Source organism: Eucalyptus grandis, chromosome 7, assembly GCF_016545825.1.
Source record: "Eucalyptus grandis isolate ANBG69807.140 chromosome 7, ASM1654582v1, whole genome shotgun sequence".
Taxonomy (NCBI): Eukaryota; Viridiplantae; Streptophyta; class Magnoliopsida; order Myrtales; family Myrtaceae; genus Eucalyptus; species Eucalyptus grandis.
Window position 1 is genome coordinate 30686852 of NC_052618.1, and position 19108 is coordinate 30705959.

The following is a 19108-nucleotide window of genomic DNA, read 5'->3' on the forward strand; positions in this document are numbered from 1 at the left end:
TTTCTTCTTCTTCCTCTTTTAACCCGTCACCACAGTTGGTTGCTGCTTGCCATCGCCAGATAGAGGAGGAAGATGAAGAAGAATGGAAAAAGAAAAGAAAAGAAAAGAAAAAAGAGAAAAAATCCAAAAATTATTATTTTTTTTTTAAAATCTACATTAAAAAAAATTTTATGAGTCATGCCAAATGCATTTATATTATTTTTTTAATTTCAAGAATAGAAATTTTGTATAGTTACGAAACATGTTCTTTTACTTAGAAACTACTCTAGGAAATAGAAATAAAAAAACTATTCTTAAAAAAGAAATTATTCTTCATAACAAAAATATTACCAAACACACCTTAATTCACTGCTCAAAGCAGAAGTGCCATATCCAGTCATTGACACGACAAGATGAAAGGATCGTTGAAAGTTTTCTCAATTAATTTTTCTTATTATTTTAGTATTTTCAAAAAAAAATTAGTCCAACTTTTAAAATTTTTTTCATTAAAAAAAATTAAATTACTTAACAAAAACTGGCCCCTGCCAGGCCGTGCCCAGTGGCAGCTCCTATAGATTACATATTGAACTTATTAAAAGCTTGGAAGTTAGTTTTTCTATCAGAACATGCTAAATACTTGAAAATATATTGCTAATAGTTGAAACTTGTTATAATATAGAAAGATACCAATCCCTATGAAAGAGCTCTCATCATCAGACGCACTCGTCATATTACTTGATTGACTGATGATGCAAATCATCTTTTTGTATAGATAAATCAACCATTAAAAAACAGTCAAAAGTAATTCTGTCTTGTGGAATGCTAATAGCTGACCACAAATAGAAATTATTAGATGTACATTGAGAGTTATGTTTTTTCATATGAAAGAGGCTTTAGTCACGTACAAGTGTTGCTGTTTTCTTAGAGGAAGTCGCTAATCACATGTCTAATAGCCAGTGAGGTTATAAATTGCCAACGAGAAAAATTCTTCTGTGGCTGTTGCCTACCGAGATAGATTAGTGATGGTTATATTGCCGCAGACGAGGACTTAAGAGAGTGGATAGTCCCTGACTAGGAGACTCAACTCTCAGTTCTAATAACAGGAAGTGAGACTGCTTTTTTTGTGAATGGAATGCGAGCTTCTAAACAATTTGGCTGGACAAGTAGAATCGAAAGCTCTTCTGCATTCCGTGCTGTGCCGTACCAAGGGTTGGCATTCTAATGTCCAGGTTGATTGCTTTTAACAAAATCCAACAAACTAAAAAATTTCCTTCAAGTGCAGATCTCCCATTCCACTATTTATCATTACTTCAACCAACCTGATGATGGCCATTCAAGCCCTGCCTAGTTATTCTTTATCTCAAGGTCCTCTCTTTGAACAACAGGAAAAAAACAGTGGGAAGAAACTTAGAAACCTCAGAAAAGTCGACTAGTAAGGCCTGCCATTGGGTAGGCAGGAGTTACCAAAGTTTAAACTACCGATATTGATTCGATATAATAGTCATTAAGCAACTGAAGTTCCTACAACCTGTTAAGCAGTTCCAACAGTCAGACTCACACGCATGCACGCAGAGTCAAGGGACGTCACATGTGTCAATTGGGACGAAAATACCATCCAAGTGATCTGGCTTATGGCCACGCCATTCCAAGTCCTTCCACCAACTCCTCTCCCCCCTGATTTTCTTCAACTGCTCACTGGAAACTTCATTGGTCGAAAGAGACTTGAGACTCGGGCAGTTGTAAAAACTTAACCTTTCTAACCTCAATGCAATCCATAGCCCACAGGATATACTGGAAAGTTCAGGCACGTAATGGAGGGACAACTTCTTCAACATAGGGAGGAAATAAGACGACTTGAGGACTTCGCAAAATGAATTTTGGCAGCTAATCAGGCTTTTGATGGCTGGGCAGTCCTCAATTGTGACCTCTTCTAGATTGTTGAGATTATCGAGCATCTCACATGAGAAAATAACCGTCAACTCGGGGCATTTACATAATGTCAACAACTTTAGAGAAGATAAACATCCCTTTTGCACTGAGCCCTTCCAAATGTTTCTCAAGTTTCTCATGTAATACACATACAAAAACTCCAGCGATTCAAGACAGGCACTTTTGCAGTGAGATTCGATCAAAGCCTCTTGATGCATGGTATCAGATGAATCTATGAGCACTTCAAGCTCATTACACTCCCCCAGAACACACCATTTGAGTTGCTCCATGCTATTTATTCTTAGTTCAGACAGGGTCTTGAGATTAGCATGCCTTTCTAAGAATAATGCATCTAACTGTTGCAGCATGTCCTTAATATCGGTGAAGACATCGTCACCATTTGTGTACCTCAAGTATCGGTTGCACCGTTCCAATTCGAATTCAATATTTAATGGTAGCCGATTCATGATGCAGCTAGCATGATTACCAACACAAAGTCTAAATTGAGCTAAAGATGGATGCTCCATCGATTTCCTAAGCTGATTAAATTGCCTCAAAAGTTCCATTGTAGGAAAGGAGAACTTGAAAGTGCTTAACCTTTTCAAGTTGCAAACTTCAGATACAACACCTTCAGCACATGTATCCCACCATTCAGCATCGGCATTCACATCGAGATTCAGTTCTTCCAAGTGTAATAGAGAAGATATTACCCCATGAGGAATCACAGTTTTAGAGTCATTTGAAGGTTCAGTTCCAGAAATTGAGAACCCCAAACAAGTCATATTGATTAAACATTCAATTTCCTTGGGAAGATTCTTAATCTTCGTCCCCTCAAGATCAAATACCTCCAGCTGCTTGAGCCTTCCAATTGCTGGCGATATCGATCTCAAAAGGACACAATCATTTAAGAAGAGTCTTTTGAGGCTGACAAGTTGAGATATGGACTCTGGCAAGCACCGAATGCGGGTTCTAGACAGATTTAAAACTTCTAGAGCAGGCATCTGATTGAAAAATGAAGAAGAAAGCTTTCTCAACTTGTAATTTCTTTGCAAATATAATGACGAAAGTGAAGGGCACCTCGGTTCCTCCGGTAGCTCAGAAATTCCAGTTTGCATCAAACATATCTCTTTGCCCTCTCCCACTCCTCAACCTCTGGTGGCTCTCAAGTCTAAGCCACCCCGCACGTAAAACACACGATTTTCCTCAGGCTGAAATATTAAATTCACTAATATATCCTGATCCTGGTCTTGAAACTTCACAAATTGCTCATTCTCATCAACTTCAAGCAAGTTAGCATTGACAAGATTTTTTAGGACTTTTTGGCCTTCATCATGGGTGTCTACAATACCATCCCTGACCCATAGGCCTATAGCAGACTCGGATGCAATCTCATGGTAATTGTTACAAAGAGCAAGATTTTTCAAGCATCTTCTAGTTTTATCATCTTCTAGTTGGTCAATGCTGAATCTTAATACATTAACCATAAGAGCTTCTACACCGGCTTCATTACTTGTAGGTGGAACATTCAGTCTTTCAAGCGCACGTTCCCAGATTGAAATGTCATCAACATTTTGCAGTGCCCTTGCCACTAGAATAACAGCATGCGAATGTGGCCTGCACATCCTAACCATTTCCTTAGCTAGGGCTTTTTTAGGATAATAAACAATTTCACCCACATTCTGACGAAATAATTCGCACAGCAACAGATCGTCCAAACATATTTTCTTATCTACTTCAATTTCATTGCATAATCGTCCTGATCTAACCACAAAAACTATCTTGCTACCCACTGGTGTCGTTGAATTAGGAATTGTCAATGTCTCTAGCTTCGTGTGTTGGTTAATGCCAACAAGAATGAGCAAAAACTTGAGGCCTTCCGATGCTTTCACCACTGCTGCATTGGCATCAGTTAAATTAGAAGATATTTGTCCATCAATCTCCTTTTGCACCTTTTCCATGTCACAGTTCAGAGGAACAGTAACACAGATGACTTTATCAAATAGATTCCTCAAAATTGCAGATTCCTTCAAAGCTTCAATGACAATAGCTTTTCCAACCTCGTTTCTACCGTATATTCCAATTTTTTCAATTTTTTCATTGTCAGATTTTTTTATGGACTTGATGAGAAGGTTGACTATAGAGTCATAGTTAATGGCACCCCATCCTTCTAATGGTCTCCCTTCTTGTTTTCCACAGCCGCCTAACATATCAATTGAGGCATTGGCATTATCCAAAGTAGCGTGTGGAGAACTTTCCTTTTTCATCTTTGGTATGTGCATAATATCGTAATATTCTATCCTTGCCTTTTTATCCCCAACTTCATATTCCGGTCCTGAGCAATATGAATCAACTTCAGATTCTTGTTCCGAGGAAAACGAATGAACTTTGTCAGAAGCAGTGTCTTCATTCACTTCCAAGGAAAAGGGTTCAACCTCTGGCTCTACAGTGTTCCGAATTTGCAAAACTGCAGTTTCCGATGTTTCTCTCTTATTATATTCTGGACTTGCTCCGATCTTCATCCTCTTATCCGTGTCTTCGGACTCTGATTCTGGGCAATGTGAACCGACTTCCGATTCCGAGTGTGATGAATACAAATGAACTTTTTCCAAAGCAGCATGAGGATTGGCGTCCTTTTTCACTAGCCAGGGAAATTGTTCAGTCTCTGTATCTTGAGCGTTTTGCATTGGCACAGAGTCACTTTCTGCTCTTTGCTTCTGCATAGCTTCTACTTTTTCCGCTTCACTTGACACCATAGCATTTTCTTCTTCTTTCTGATCGCTCAACAGTGATCCTTCGTTCATGACATAGCTTGCCCTTGCATGATGCAAATCAATCCCAAAGAATGGCTTGAGTTCTGCGTAGAAACAAATTCTTGAGGCAAAGTTACAATCATTATTCATAATCTACCCTGGGGTAAATAATTTTTTTTTTCCGCAACTTATCAAATGCATTTCATGATAATGCAGCTACACTTATCTAAACGGACAACTTGAAAACAGAAAGCCAAAGTCAGTTCCTTTGTTCACCAAAAGAAGAAATTAATTGTCTTGCCATTATCGACTTAGGTTCAGTTCTGAGAGTGCTTCTTTGGAAATAGCAGCACTTCTAGACTTTATACTATCTACAATAGTAATTTGATGCATATATAAATGCAACTTTATCGACAGAAGCATTAAGATAGTGATCTCGGAGGCACAGTAAAAGTTCTGTTCTGTTGTTCTCCATACAACGCTAGGAGGTTAAGTGTAATTCTCAAATAGTAATGGTAAATCATATAGTCCCAAGTTTCCCAAAAAGAAAAAGAATGACACCTTTTATTCACCTTCAGCTTAGCAATAAGCTATTGTCTAAGCAAAGAGTACTAGAAAACTTATATTTTAGGACAAACCAAGGTTGAAATTGGATGGCTAAGGTTATATCAGTGTCATGTTGCACATCTTCTCCGCAAAGCATTTAACATTGAAGGGTGAAAGCTACCTTTCTGATCTTCAGCAGCATGAGAACAGAGGCCCGAACCCAAACTAATGGATGATCCAACGGAAATAGTGACCGGTTGATCCAAGATTGATTTTTCCTGAAGCAGTAGTCAATTACAACAAATTCAGTACATTTATTTGTAAACGACAATTGAAAGTGTTGAAATAATATCTTGAGTCCTTGCCCAACATCAAATTGAAGTGCCTAGAAGCCTTGCCCGTCATCTGCCAGGTCAGGGGGCTTCCTTATGGGCATAACCCAGTAGGGTTTATTCCGTAAAGTCGTTATGAACTTGAGTTCTATTTTCATCTAAAAGAAGATTAAGCCGCTAGAAACATCTCAAATAGAATTATCTGTCATTTCTCAATGTTATTCACAATGAATAGAGAAGTCTTGGAGGGCTAGCTTGTGAGTTTATGGCTATAAAACCAGGGTTCAGCAAACATTCGAGGCGTGGAGCGATTGTAATCTCCACCGTTAGTAACGATGGATTGTAGTTGTGTCTTTCTGCAATTCTCCGCATGGATCATAGATCATAACAACGAACCATTTTTGTTTCTTGTACGAATTATTTCTTTCGCTGTCAATCTTGATTCTATTCGCATATTTTGTAGCAAATGAAAGAAAAAGGGTCTCGCCAAGTTCCCTAAGGATATTATTTACAAACACTAAAATAGTAAAAACGCATGACTAATACTATCTGAAAATTGAAAAAGAACATATCTCAAATAATATGCTTCAAATATAATTATTTATGTTTTCAAACAACGATAAATGAGACTTAGCAAGTGCCCCATGACAACCTTTGACACCTATATAATAAACAAATCATAAGAAGGATATAATGGAGTTTTGTGGTTAAGTCAAATCCTCACAAAGTCTCATAATTATATTTAGGGTTCGTTTATTTGGAGGAAAAATTGTAATAAAAGAAAATGCTCTTCCGAAAATCATTTTCTAAGAAAATATTTTCTCCTTTTCAAGTTAGGAAATTCATTTTCCTAATTTTAAGCATGCATATTTTTTTTATCGATCATTCTTAGTAAATTAAACGTGTAAAAGTCTAGAAAATTAATTCGCAGATTTTTCACTCAAATGAACACACCCTTAGCTAAATCTGCAATTACTCTTTTGGAAGGAAATCATTGGGCCAAAAAGTAATAATTACGAAAGAGAGAGAAAGAAAGGTACCGTGACCTTAAGAAGTGGCTGCATTTTATTTTCATCCGACTTCCTGCATTGAAAAAGTTTCCTCCGCTCTGGGAATGGTCTCTCGCATCGCTGGAACAAAGAACATCAGCAACCTTATTAAGCCATAAATATATGTTGTGTAGTCAGCCAAAAACAAAAAAAAAACAAAGTGACATTCTGAGACCTATTGTTTAATCGTGTACATACCTTCTCGAGAAACCTTGACAAGGATGCCTTTTGTTGATGAATTTCGACCACAGACGAGGAAAAGAGATATCGCCCGAGCAAAAGAGAAACTTAATTACTTTCCATGGATTGAGGGAGTAGAATGTGATTGGTTTATAAAGATAATCATGCAAGACTAATAATTACATAGATGCTATATTCTTTTGGACTATTATTCATTAACCATGTCCCTGATTGTTAGACTCTTTTCTGCTATATTTTTGCCGCACTTTACTTGGCAGGTTACGAGTTATGAGCATCACTCATTTTTAATGCTTATAACCACTAATTAAAGACATGGTTGGAGAAAATTTTCTTCAAGAGATGGAGAAAAACATGATCCGACTTTTCAATCCAATAATGAGATGACAAACTAACCAAATTCTTTTCTCTTTGTGTGTAGTAACTAGTTTCAACTGGAGGATTTTTTTTTTTAAGTGATAATCTTGGCACAAGGACCCAAATTCAATTGGATGACCTAAAATTTTACTAACTACTATATTTTACATAATATAGTTTAATGATTAGGAAATTGACAAAAATTGTCATTGAAGTTTGGCTCCATCTCGCAATGTCGTCTCGGAATTTTTAATTTGTTTAATATAGTCCGAACTTTTGGTATATGTTCAATTTAGTCTCTAGACTAGATTAAATCCATGGATATAATAATATAGGATCTAGATTGAACATTTACTGAAAGTTTATGAACTGCAATAAATAAATTAAAAGTTCAAGGATGACTTTTGTACATTGAACCAAAGTTTAAGAACTGCTTTTATAATTATCCCTTGGTGATTTGAATTCTTCTTGTCCAAATAGATTAATGTTAAAATTAGTAGATATAAATAATTAGATCATATTTTCTTCATCCTCGGTTGGAGCAAGGTTGTTGTTTAATGAATCAAATAAAAAAAAAAGGATATCGTTTAGTTATCACGATATTCAAACAATGCCTATATTTGTAATTAACTAATTCGTAACCTAATTGGAGGAACCTTTTTCAACATCGACCTAACTATTTTATTTTAGTTTTTATATTCCAAAGGCACGAGTACAGATGGAACATTCACGCCCATGATATATCAAACAAGTCTAATGAGTCGCCTTTTTGTGAGATTTGAATAGGTGACATCCAGTTTCTCAACTTTAAATCTCTCAACCCCAAATTTGAAGGGTTAATTTATTTTTTTTGAAATTTATTGCATTAATTTGGTTTTATGAAGAAACACTGACAATGATAAAAGGTCATTATATGTATATTTGTGATAAACAAATCTTTGAAATTTAATTGTTCAGTCAATAAAACATTCCCCATAATCAAATAACACGCATGTCCTTAAACTAGCATACATTTCAAGAAGATAATATCAGACTGTTTAAGCTTGGAGGTATTATAAACTCATAAGTGATATGTACCTATCAACAGATATGTATCATAGATGACGAAGAAACGAATAAACTCTTGTCATTTAATAAGCCACAAACGGTAAAAGAATGTTATGCAACTGCATCATTTATTATATTAATTTTGTGACTGAACCTTGGTATATAAAAAAAAAATGTACCTCTCTCGCCAATAGCAGTGATTGATCTGAAAGGAAAGTAAGCGGTGAGACACCTTCTCCACAAGGGTGGCCTTTATTGTCATCGCCATCGCCGAGACCTTTTTCCCTTTCTTCTCCTCCTCCTCCTCCGGCCGGACGGAATCCAGTGAGATCCTGGACGATTTTCCGAAATTCGCTGCTATCGCAGTAGATGATTCTCACCCGCCTTCGAGCTGACTTCTTCAATTTGATGCTTTGATCTGATTGTGATATCCCCAACCTTTGTTCCTTAACCGTACTCTGGCTGGCGTTGGTGGTCTTCTTAAGATTGGTCTTGTGTAGTTCTGGCAATTCTAGCCTCCGTTCTGGCTCCTTAACCGTACTCTGGCTGGCGTTGGTGGTCTTATTAAGATTGGTCTTGTGTAGTTCTAGCATCCATTCTGGCAATTCTAGCCTCCGTTCTGTGCTGGCGCTGCTCATGGCTCAATTTCGCTCGATGAACACGTCGATTTGTCTCTCTTTTGTACGTGTGTGTTTGTTGATATCCCAAAATTTGTGGAGAAGATAACCTTCAGAGAGCATACCTCACAGAATGGTAGATGAGACTGGTAGCAATTGGACCAGAAGTATGGGAGAATTACCAGAAAAGTCTAAGCTTTTATTGCGGTGTGCGGTCGAGTCAAACTTTTTTTTTTTCCAATTTAGTCCTAAACCTACTTTTGTTGAGTTCGGTTCTTCCGGCCAAAAATTAGCCGGCCGACGGTGATGTGGTAGCCGGCCGGTGCCAGCGAGCTTTTTTTAATAATATTTGATTTAAAAAAATTATTAATTTTTTTATTAATTTTCTTTTTTTTTTTTTTCCTCCTCCCTCCTCCTTCCTTGGGCGCGACCGGCCGCCTTGGCACGGTCGCCGACCGAGGCGATCCGGCGGGGTGAGGAGGCCTCGCCAGGACGCGACGACGGCGAGCCCCTCGCCGGATCCGGCGAGGCTCGCCCGCCCGGCGGCAGCGAGTAGAGCCCTCGCTAGATTCGGCGAGGGGGGCTCGCCGTCGCTGGGCGCGAGCTCGCCTCGTGGTCGCTGGGCGAGGCGAGCCCTCGCCGACGCGACGACGAGCCCCCTCGCCGGATCTGAGTGAGGGCTCGCCCGCCTAGCGACCGCGAGTTGAGCCCTCGCCGATCCGTGCGAGGGGGCCTCGCGTCGGCCGCCGGGCGTGAGCTCGCCTCGCGGTCGCCGGCGAGGCGAGCCCTCGCCGATCCGGGCGAGGAGGCCTCGCGGACATGACGCGAGCCCTCGCCGGGATCTGGCGAGGGCTCGCCTCGCCGGCGATCGCGAGGTGAGCTCGCGCCCCGCCGACGGCAGGTGTGGGAAGCCCTCGCCCACGCGACGGCGAGCCCCCTCGTTGGATCGGGCGAGGGCTCGCCGCCCGGCATCGCGAGGCGAGCTCGCGCCCGGTGACGGCAGGCAGTGTGGGAAGCCCTCGCCGGACGCGACGGCGAGCTCCCTCGCCGTCGGCGGGCGCGAGCTCCTCCTCACGGTCGCCGCGCGGCGAGCTCGCGCCTAGCGACGGAAGGGGGCTCGCCGTCGCATTTGGCGAGGCCTCCTCGCCCCGCCGGATCGCTTAGTCGGCGACCGGCCAGCCTCGGCCGGTCGCCGGGAGCCCCAAGGAAGGAGGAGGGAGGAAGAAAAAAAAAGGAAAAAAAAAAAAAAATTAATAAAAAATTTTAAAAAATCAAATATTATTAAAAAAGCTCGTCGGCACCGACCCGGCTGCCACGTCGCCTGGTCATTAATTTTGGCCTAATGTGAACCGGAACAAAAGTAAAGGTTTAGGACTAAATTGGCAAAAAAAAAAAAAGTTTAGGATTGAGATTGGCACAATTGCAAAATAGGTTAAGACTTTTTGGTAATTCTCCCGAAAAGTATGGTTGACTTTGTTCTGTAATACATTGAACGAGTTACGAAATAAGATCAATCGTACATTACTCAATTAATATTTGGAAAAAAGTACAACAAACACGAAAATATAGATGCGACCCCCAAAAAACCCGTCAAGCTCTATGTCAAAATAACATCAGTTTCCAAATATTGTCATTGAATATTGATAACGCTTGAAAATTCAAAAACGTAATAGATGCGGCGTCGAAGTGCAAGCACTCCCGCTAATGTGTAAGTCCGTCCTTATACAACATAGACGTGGATGCAATAGATTTTGGCTTTGCTGTTATTGGGGCCGATACCATTAAAAATAGCACATAGCTTTTGCCTAACTTGGTCATGTCGCGTGTATAGGATGAGCTCTAGTGATCTAATTCATCCTTAAACTTGCAATTGGTTTTATGGTAAAGCACACTGGTATGCTAACATTACATCAAACTATTTTCACTGAATCTTTTGCTTACAATGACTCTTCGTAATTCATCCAGATTTGCGACCAACATAGATTTATCGGATGTCATTTACTCATATTCACGATAGGTCTATGGGTACTTAAAAGCAAGCTCATGAAATTGAGTATATTTACACCAACATATCATGAGCTCATTTAGTAATCTATCTATATTAGTAGTGCACTCTTCCTATGAACTGCGAAGATGAGCCAAAAAGAGCCCGTGTTTCTAATTATTGAAGTCATTAGCTTCAGAATCCATAAGCCCAGACACGATCCTAGTAGTTTAGTGAGTCTTCGTGTGACATCCTGAATTTCAGGTTCTGATTTTGATTGGATAAGATGGGCCTTTCGTCAACGTGACTATAGTGTTTTTTTAAATTGGTCACTCACGAGATAACCGGCCTATCCGGTGAAGCCATTCGGGGATTTTAAACGCTTGATAGACTTGGAGAATTCGACCAGGGAGTCGATTGCTCGGCTTGTCTTAGTCCAAGGTCATTACGGCATTGTCAAAATCGATCGAGAGACCAGGAGATAAGTCAATTCGACTAAGATGTGTGATCAAGTGTGGGTAATGCCACATGATTGCAAAATTCTCATCGATCGATCTAAAAACCGATTTTTGTCGTTTTGGGTATCATGTGCCCGTATTTGAAATCTTGAGATTTTCACGACTTCTAGAGTCGCCGTGTGTCGGATGGGTTCATTGTGATTCGAAGAAAATCGACCACGGGTCAATTGTATCAAAAATTCCTAAAAGCTACCCGGTAGGTAAAGTTACACTAAAAGTGCATTTGATTGAAAATAACGGCGATTGAATTCGATTTCGAAATTGGAAGTCATGTTGTGTCATGGGTCATTCTAAGAACATCGACTCACCTTTGAGAAAATTTTAGAGTTCAAGATTTTTCGGAAATCGGGATGAACGATTCGGAGAACGAGCGGAAATTCGGATTGGTCGATTTGAAGAGATATTTGGCATATGATGTAAGCGAATTGGTGAATGGAACTTTGTTTAAGCTTTTCGATTTCAAATCGTACCTCAACTGAATTTATTTGTTTAGAAAATTGGATTCCGAAAGAAGATGAGAGAGAATTCGGGTTTGAAGGCATATCGTGAGATGAAAGAACCGACTCATCTCGGTCTTCTTTGGGATTTCAAATTGAGCAATTGATAGAGAAATTGGTCCCGCGATGACCAATTGCTAAAGTTGTTCAGAAGTTGATTAAAATTTATAAGTTGGTTTTGTTTTATTTTTCTCTTTTGTTTTCTTGGACCGACGCCCCACCTCACGCACACCCTCTCTCTCTTCGCACGAACCTCCCTCCTTCCACACACGTTCTCTTTTCTTTTTCCCCATGCGTAAACACCATCCGCACATTTCTTTCTCTCTCCCTCTCAGTTCATGCCTCCCACCGATAGTTTTCTTTTCCTGCAGAGTCCAACTCCACTTTCCCTTGTTTTGACCAATCCATGTTTATCCAAATTGGATATTTTTCCCCAGCTGGCCGAGACGACAACGACACCCCTCCCTTTTATCTCTTTCTTTCTCTTTTCTTTCTGTCTTTGACCCGCACATGAATTCGACTCCCACGAAAGCGACGAACGCTGCTTCCTTCTGTTTGGTGCTACCCGTTCCTTGGCGTGCACGATCGGTCCCCACAGAAGCCGCGGACGTCCCCACCTCCTTCGATCAGTCCTTCAGCGAGTGAGATTCCTTTGCATCGTGGGAACTGTGGTCCCTATCAGCAGCAGCTTCGGTCTTCTTGGTTGCAGTAACTCGGCTCAGCCCGTGCCTTCACGAGTTCAACTTCAGGAGTCCGTTTGAGTGGGCGAAGGCAGTCCGTTCCAGCAAGATTTTCGGCCACAAGTCGGCCCAACTCGAGACCGTTTCAGCCATGGCCCGTTCTCTGATCCGCTACCGCCGAATCTAGCCCAAGCCGTGCCCAAATCAACCCCCGTGGCAGCTCGTTCAGCTTGTGCAGTGGCCGACCAGCAAAGGTTTGGAGTTGTAGTGGCCATTCAAGCCCGTCTCGACCCCGGTTGCCGGAACCGCTTTGAAGAGAATCGAGCCTTGTCGCGTGCTCGTTGATTTGATCCGATCAAATCTTTAATCAAGTGAGTTTTACTCACTAATGCCTTCTTAGTTTGCTAATTATACTTAAAGATTGATTAGTGTTAGTTAAGTGTAATTAGGTGGTTAGATTAGAATGAATTAGCGATTATTAGTTAATTGCATTGCATATTAGTTAGGTGGTTAGTGTATGTAGATAGAGAATTGTCTATAGTATTTATTGAATGCATCTCGGGATTTTTCCCGACCCTTATTGAGCTTCAATTAGGCAATAAGAGCCTAAATTGGATTTTTGTATTTATTTATTAATTTTCGAAATTAATTAATTAATTAATTAATTTTCTGAAATTAGGCAAGGATAGCCAACAACCGAAATTTTGTATTGATTGTCGTGGTGCTGTCCATTTATTTGTTTGAGTTCTACGTTGTGTGGAATTGAATTAATTGTGGAATTTTAGGAATTGTCCTAAATTGTTTGATATTGAATAATTGTTTGGTAGATGGCCGAGTATGGGTATATAGCGCCAGTTACATTGATGGACTATATAGTAGAGGGAATGGTGAGAGCTAACTGAGAATATTATTGGCTGAGACCAATCAGGTACAATGTTATTGGACATATGTGGTTTGGTGATTGAAAGTATCACTGGCGAAAACGACGCCTTAAAGAACGCACGTGAATAATTTATAGAAAAAACATGGTTTGGTGATTAAGGAAATGTCACTGGTGAAAACGATGCCTTAAAGACCCACGATGTTGTTTATTGCCGATGTCATCTTGGTGAAAACGGCGCCCTAGAAAGGACACGTGGTTCGGTGATCAAGGTTATCGCTGGTGAAAACGGCGCCTTAAAGAACGCACGGTGTCAGTGATTGGTATGTCATTGGCGAAAATGACGCCATAGAAATGATACGTGATTCGGTGATTGGGATATCACTGGCGAAAATGACACCTTAAAGAATGCACGTGATTAGTGATGGTATAGCAGTTGGTGAAAAAGACGCCCGAGAGAGTACATGGGATTGATGTTTGGGAATGACCTAGAGTTGGTCCGGTTGGCATGAAATCGACTAGATCGATTTGATCATTGCTTTGATATGATGTTGTGAATTGATTGATTGAATGGAATTGATTGTGAGTGGTCTCGTTGGCATGTAATCGACTAGGTCGATTTGATCGATGCTTCGATTAGTGATGTGATTGCTTGGGTGCCTATTTGATTTGTGCTAATATGCAGGTGGAATATGAGGTCAAAGTAAGTCCTCTGACTCATGTTGTGCATAGGCAGCCCTAAGGTGTATTATTTTACTAATCAGGTTTTAGGGTAGAACTCGCTGAGACGTTATTTCAGTGGTTATCGAATAACCATTTCAGGACTCGGATGAGGAGCCTAAGGAGGAGGAATTTGACGAGAAGATCCTTGATGAGGAACCCAAAGAGGAGTATGTGGAGGAGGACCCCGAGTACGACCCGAATGAGGACTAAGATCCCGTCTTGTCTTGTTAGACCTTGTTTGCATGTGAATAGATGTTAGATTAGACTTATGTATATATAGTATTGTAGAATACTATGAGATGCGTGTTAAAAGGTGTGGTTAAAGAATCTTCAATATGAAAAATATGGCCTGCTTTTCTATCACATTGTTTTATTGTCTAGGGATTTATAACTACTTCCCCATGTGCATATATAAATGAAAGGGCCGGCGATACATAGTCCTGGGATACGCATTTTAAAATCGACCAAAAGTAAGGGATGTGCGCATGCCTAAGGATCGGGGCATGACACTTCGTATTCTTCCACTATGGTCGCCAAAACACATGTTGGATTCATTTTTGTCAAGTTATGATCGTCATAAACTCAATGATTATAATGATTAAAGTCTAATATAACTCAAACTCTCTAGATTCAAATTACTAAAGAGAAATGTGTGGACAAATCATTGAAAACAAATGAGGAAATTGCAACTTACTTTTATTGAATTAGGCACATATGGATCAAATTTTTGGATGCGTACTTGTTTGATGATTATATTTAAACAATAAGTTTCTCAACGGAAATCAATTATGCTCATATAGAAAGTAAAAGGCTTGCAAGACTCGATTGGAAAGCTTGTATAATTAAAGACAAATAATGAAGATAGAAAATCTAATATACTTCGAATTTGAAATTCAAAACTTTATCTGAATAATGGGAAAAATACCAAAATAGTCTTAAATTTTTGTATTGGTACAAATTTAGTCCTAAACTTTTCAATTGGACCAATTTAGTCCTAAACTTTTTACATTGGTATCAATTCAGTCTATCCAGCTAATTTAAGCTGGGACATTGCGATGTGGCTACCGGTGGTCTTATGTGGCACCACATAGACAAATCTTATAATTTTTTAAATTATTTATTTTTTTTTTTTTTTCCTTTATTTCTCTTTTCTCCTAACCCCTTGGCTGGTGAGGTCGCCATGGCCCTCGTCGGCCACAAGCGAGCCACCGCGCCTCGCCGGCCACTGGGAGGCGTCGGCCCCGCCTAGATCCGGCGGGGGCCAAAACCCTCTTTGTTGGCCGACGAGGCCTTTGCGCCCTCGTCGGCCACAAGCGAGGCGCGGCAGCCCTCGCCTACTCTCGCACCCCTCGCCCGTGGTCGACGAGGGAGGTTTTGGCCCTCACCGGATCGGGCGGGGGCCGACGCCTCGCCTATTGCTAGTGAGGGCGCCATGGCTCTCTCTAGTGGCCGGTGAGGGCGCGGGGCCCCTCACCCCAACCAACCTATGGCTGGCGATGGTCGGCCGATTAGCGACCTCGCCGGCCAAGAGGTTAAGAGAAAAGGAAAAAAATAATTTAAAAAATCTGAAAAAAATTATAAAATTTGTCTATGTGGTGCCACATAAGACCGTTGGCGACCACATCAGTAATTTCCAGCTTAAATTAACCGGATGGACTGAATTTGTATCAATGTAAAAATGTCTAGAATAAATTGGTCCAATTGAAAAGTTTAGGACTAAATTGGTACCAATACAAAAGGTTTATGATTATTTTGATACTTTTCCTCTTAATAATCTTATTCCAAAATCTGATGGGCACCGTGATGCTGCTGTATGATTCTTGTTTGAAGTATATTCTCTTTGTTGAATGTCTTGTCACGAGTCATTCCATTATAAATCATGATCTTCCCCCTCAAGAATCTCTATCTACCTTTTGCGCACGCTACTTCATGGTGAATTTGTAACTGCACCCGATTCTTTAAATTCAAGCCGTGAGCCCCACTTAAACTTTGTCCATTGGAAACTCACAATCAAGAGCTTTTTAAACATTCCATCGATGGGTCTCATGGGTCAATTGTGTTTTTACAACCTTTATGATCAACAGGCTTGTTTAGACATCCTATCAAGTAGGCCAGATGGGTTAACTATATTGTTATGGCCTAATTTGGGCATTTAACCTCTTTATACTTAGGCCTAGAGTTGGGCATTGTGTCAACGCATTAATAAGTTGCCGGCCGGCTCTTTGATTTAATATTTGTTTAGACGGCTTATGACCATTGATCTATAAATATAATGAAAACGAGATACAGTTGAAGATTTCTCGCTAATGACTTGTCTTGCAAATCGTAGGCTTTTGCCGTTTCGGCTTTTTAATAACAAATATTGCGGATAACATGGAACTGGCCACCGGGCCATGCTAGGCACAGGCTTTTTGAGTGGTGGTTCGGGCCTCATTTTGTGTATGGGCTGATCAATGATAGTTATCCAACAAGAAAAAATTGGGAACTCTATAAAGTGGACTTTTTTGTCTCACGTTCCAGTACAATTCCCCAACTTCCAAACGCTCGAGCTTTCTAAAATCATTTGTCAATTTCATATATTCCCTTTCTCCTTACGATTTAATCGCGTTTTAAATATCGCAATGTGTGAACAATAACTACAACAGTGTCCAACCATTCCAACTCAATTTGATGTTCTGCAATTAACGGGAATCTTGTTCATTGAATTCCACAATAACAACATAAACAAGCCGACTTTCTCCCCACAACAAGTCGAAAATTCGAGGATGACGAGACACAATGACTTGATGATTGGGAAGAATTGTAGGGACGAACACCAGAAGCTAGTCCTTGCCAAGAAGCTTCCCGGACACAGTACCTATAACCCCAGGAAAACCCCCACCCCCAAGCAACTATGGTACTAGTTTCGCGAAGAACAATGTTTGGTGTTTGGAAGACATTCTGACTCAAGATCGATGCAATTATGTCAAGAAGGCAATTTCCACGATATGTGGTGACATATTAAAGGGTGAATCGTCGAGTAGGATGGGCCACTTGAGGACGCACTAACACTGATATGAGGAAGAGATGTCCAAGGTTGGGGGAGCTCTTCAAGTACGGTGCTGCATACAAGATACCCATTATATGACGAGGTGGGGAACTGGTGGGAGCTTACATATTATTGTCTTGTTGTCGAGCAACCCTCTGGCTTTGTCGAAGATCACTTATTTTGTGCAATACGTGCACACAACTCTACAACCTCAATTTAGACCCGTTCCGCTGACAACAAATGCCAGAAACTCTAAGTCATTATACAAAGAGAAGATGGTGGTGTTAATGCATCTGCTATCAACAGCTAGCTTTCGAATCTCCTTAACTTTAGATTTATGTACCAGCCTTAAGAATTATGCATATTGTGTCATCATCGGCCACTAGGTTAATGATGAATGGGATTATGTCACCAAACTCTTACATTTAAAAGTAAATATTCTAGCATGATTCCCAAAATGTGACTGCTGAAATAATGAAAGCTGTCATTGAGTATACCATCTCCAATAAAAATTTTAGTATGCCATCTCGAATAAAATCTTTAGCATCGTGCTAGATAATGCCAACATGAACACCTCCCTAATCGAGAGTCTCGTCCAACTAGCTAAATTCGATTTGCTATGGATTTTCATGCACATGCGGTGTAGGGGTGAGTATGGTCTAGTCGGGCTAGTCTACCACTTAACCTTAGGATCAACCCGCACAGTATTGGTCTTCATTTTTTTATAACGAAAACCGATCCTATTGAGCTTGGAACTGAGGACTGAATCAACTTGATGCATTCGGTTCGGTTTCAGGGTCAACTTGGGATCAATTAGTAATTTTTTTTGTTTCATTTTTCGTATTATCCGAAAAGGCAAACCTGCCATTTCAATTTACATATCCATCGACAATACGGCGTTGTGCAACTGAATTATAAATATCACTACATACTTAGCAAATTTAAGATAAGAAAACAATATAAATTTCACACATGCTAAAAGCAAAAAAACATAAAACAATTAAGATCACTCATAAAGATATGGGAGAAGATGGAAAGTTTCTATAATAATCTATCAATCATACTCATAACACCATATGCACAAGCATTATAAATAATATATTAGATGTATAATATATATTGTACATATTATGTACAGTTAAGGTTAGTTTGGATTAGACCAACCTTGAACTTCCAAGACCGAAGATTAACCCACACGATGTTGATCCAGGAATCTCAATATTAAGGATCAATCCAATCTCCCTAGGAATCAGACTAGATTAGACAGAGTTGGGTTGGTCTTAGGTCGATCCAGGGTTAATCCTAAACCGATGCTCACCCCTAATGTCATGTATGTGTAACCGGATTAACTTGTGCATGCAAGACGGTCTCCACCAATTTTACATATTTGTGGCCAATGTATCGATACTTTAGATCCACTTAAGTCAAGCATCAGGATTTGGAGGTCCTATATAGGCCATATGGTAGGAAAGCTGAAAAACTCCCTTTAGACGTAAGAACGAGGTGTACTTTAAAGTACTAGATGCTGAGGAAGGCATGTGAGGGGATGGGTGTGCTGAGGTTCTATCCCGTCGGTCATGGTGGAAGCGCGATTTCCCGCTGTTGACACAACAAATGAGAGGCGTGTTGAAAGTTTTGCTCAATACTATTTTTTTTAATCATTTTAGTATTTTGAAAAAAGTCTAACTTTATTGAAGTTTTCATCAAAATTTTTTAATTAATTTACCAAAAAATGGACTTGTGCTAGGCAGTGCCCAGGCCCAGCACAATAATATGCTGGCCCAAGCACAGCCCGGTGACCACTCCTATAGATCAGATACCAAAATTGCTAATAGTTTCAAAGTCATTTTTCTATGAAGACGTACCACATCCATGAAAAGATATGAGTGGTAGTTGATACCCTGAAACTTACTGTTCTAGTATAAAAAGATTTCAGTCACAATGAAAGAGCACTTATCATCGTACTTGATATACCAATGATTACTCAACCATAT

At 40.1% G+C, this 19108-nt stretch overlaps 2 protein-coding genes across 2 annotated transcripts; both read right to left on the bottom strand.

Annotated features, from left to right (window-relative positions):
- Window positions 1-1553: 1553 nt before the first annotated feature.
- On the bottom strand, window positions 1554-2909 carry LOC120296059 (disease resistance protein At4g27190-like). Its single transcript, XM_039317711.1, has one exon. It carries the CDS (start codon window positions 2907-2909, stop codon window positions 1554-1556), a length of 1356 nt encoding a protein of 451 aa, XP_039173645.1.
- A 144-nt stretch (window positions 2910-3053) lies between these two features.
- LOC120296060 lies at window positions 3054-8869 on the bottom strand. Its single transcript, XM_039317712.1, has 5 exons — window positions 8367-8869; window positions 6784-6810; window positions 6577-6666; window positions 5386-5482; window positions 3054-4762 (listed from the first exon to the last, which is right to left on the bottom strand). Exons 1-5 carry the CDS (start codon window positions 8823-8825, stop codon window positions 3054-3056), a joined length of 2382 nt encoding a protein of 793 aa, XP_039173646.1. The 5' UTR covers window positions 8826-8869.
- Between the last annotated feature and the right edge of the window lie 10239 nt (window positions 8870-19108).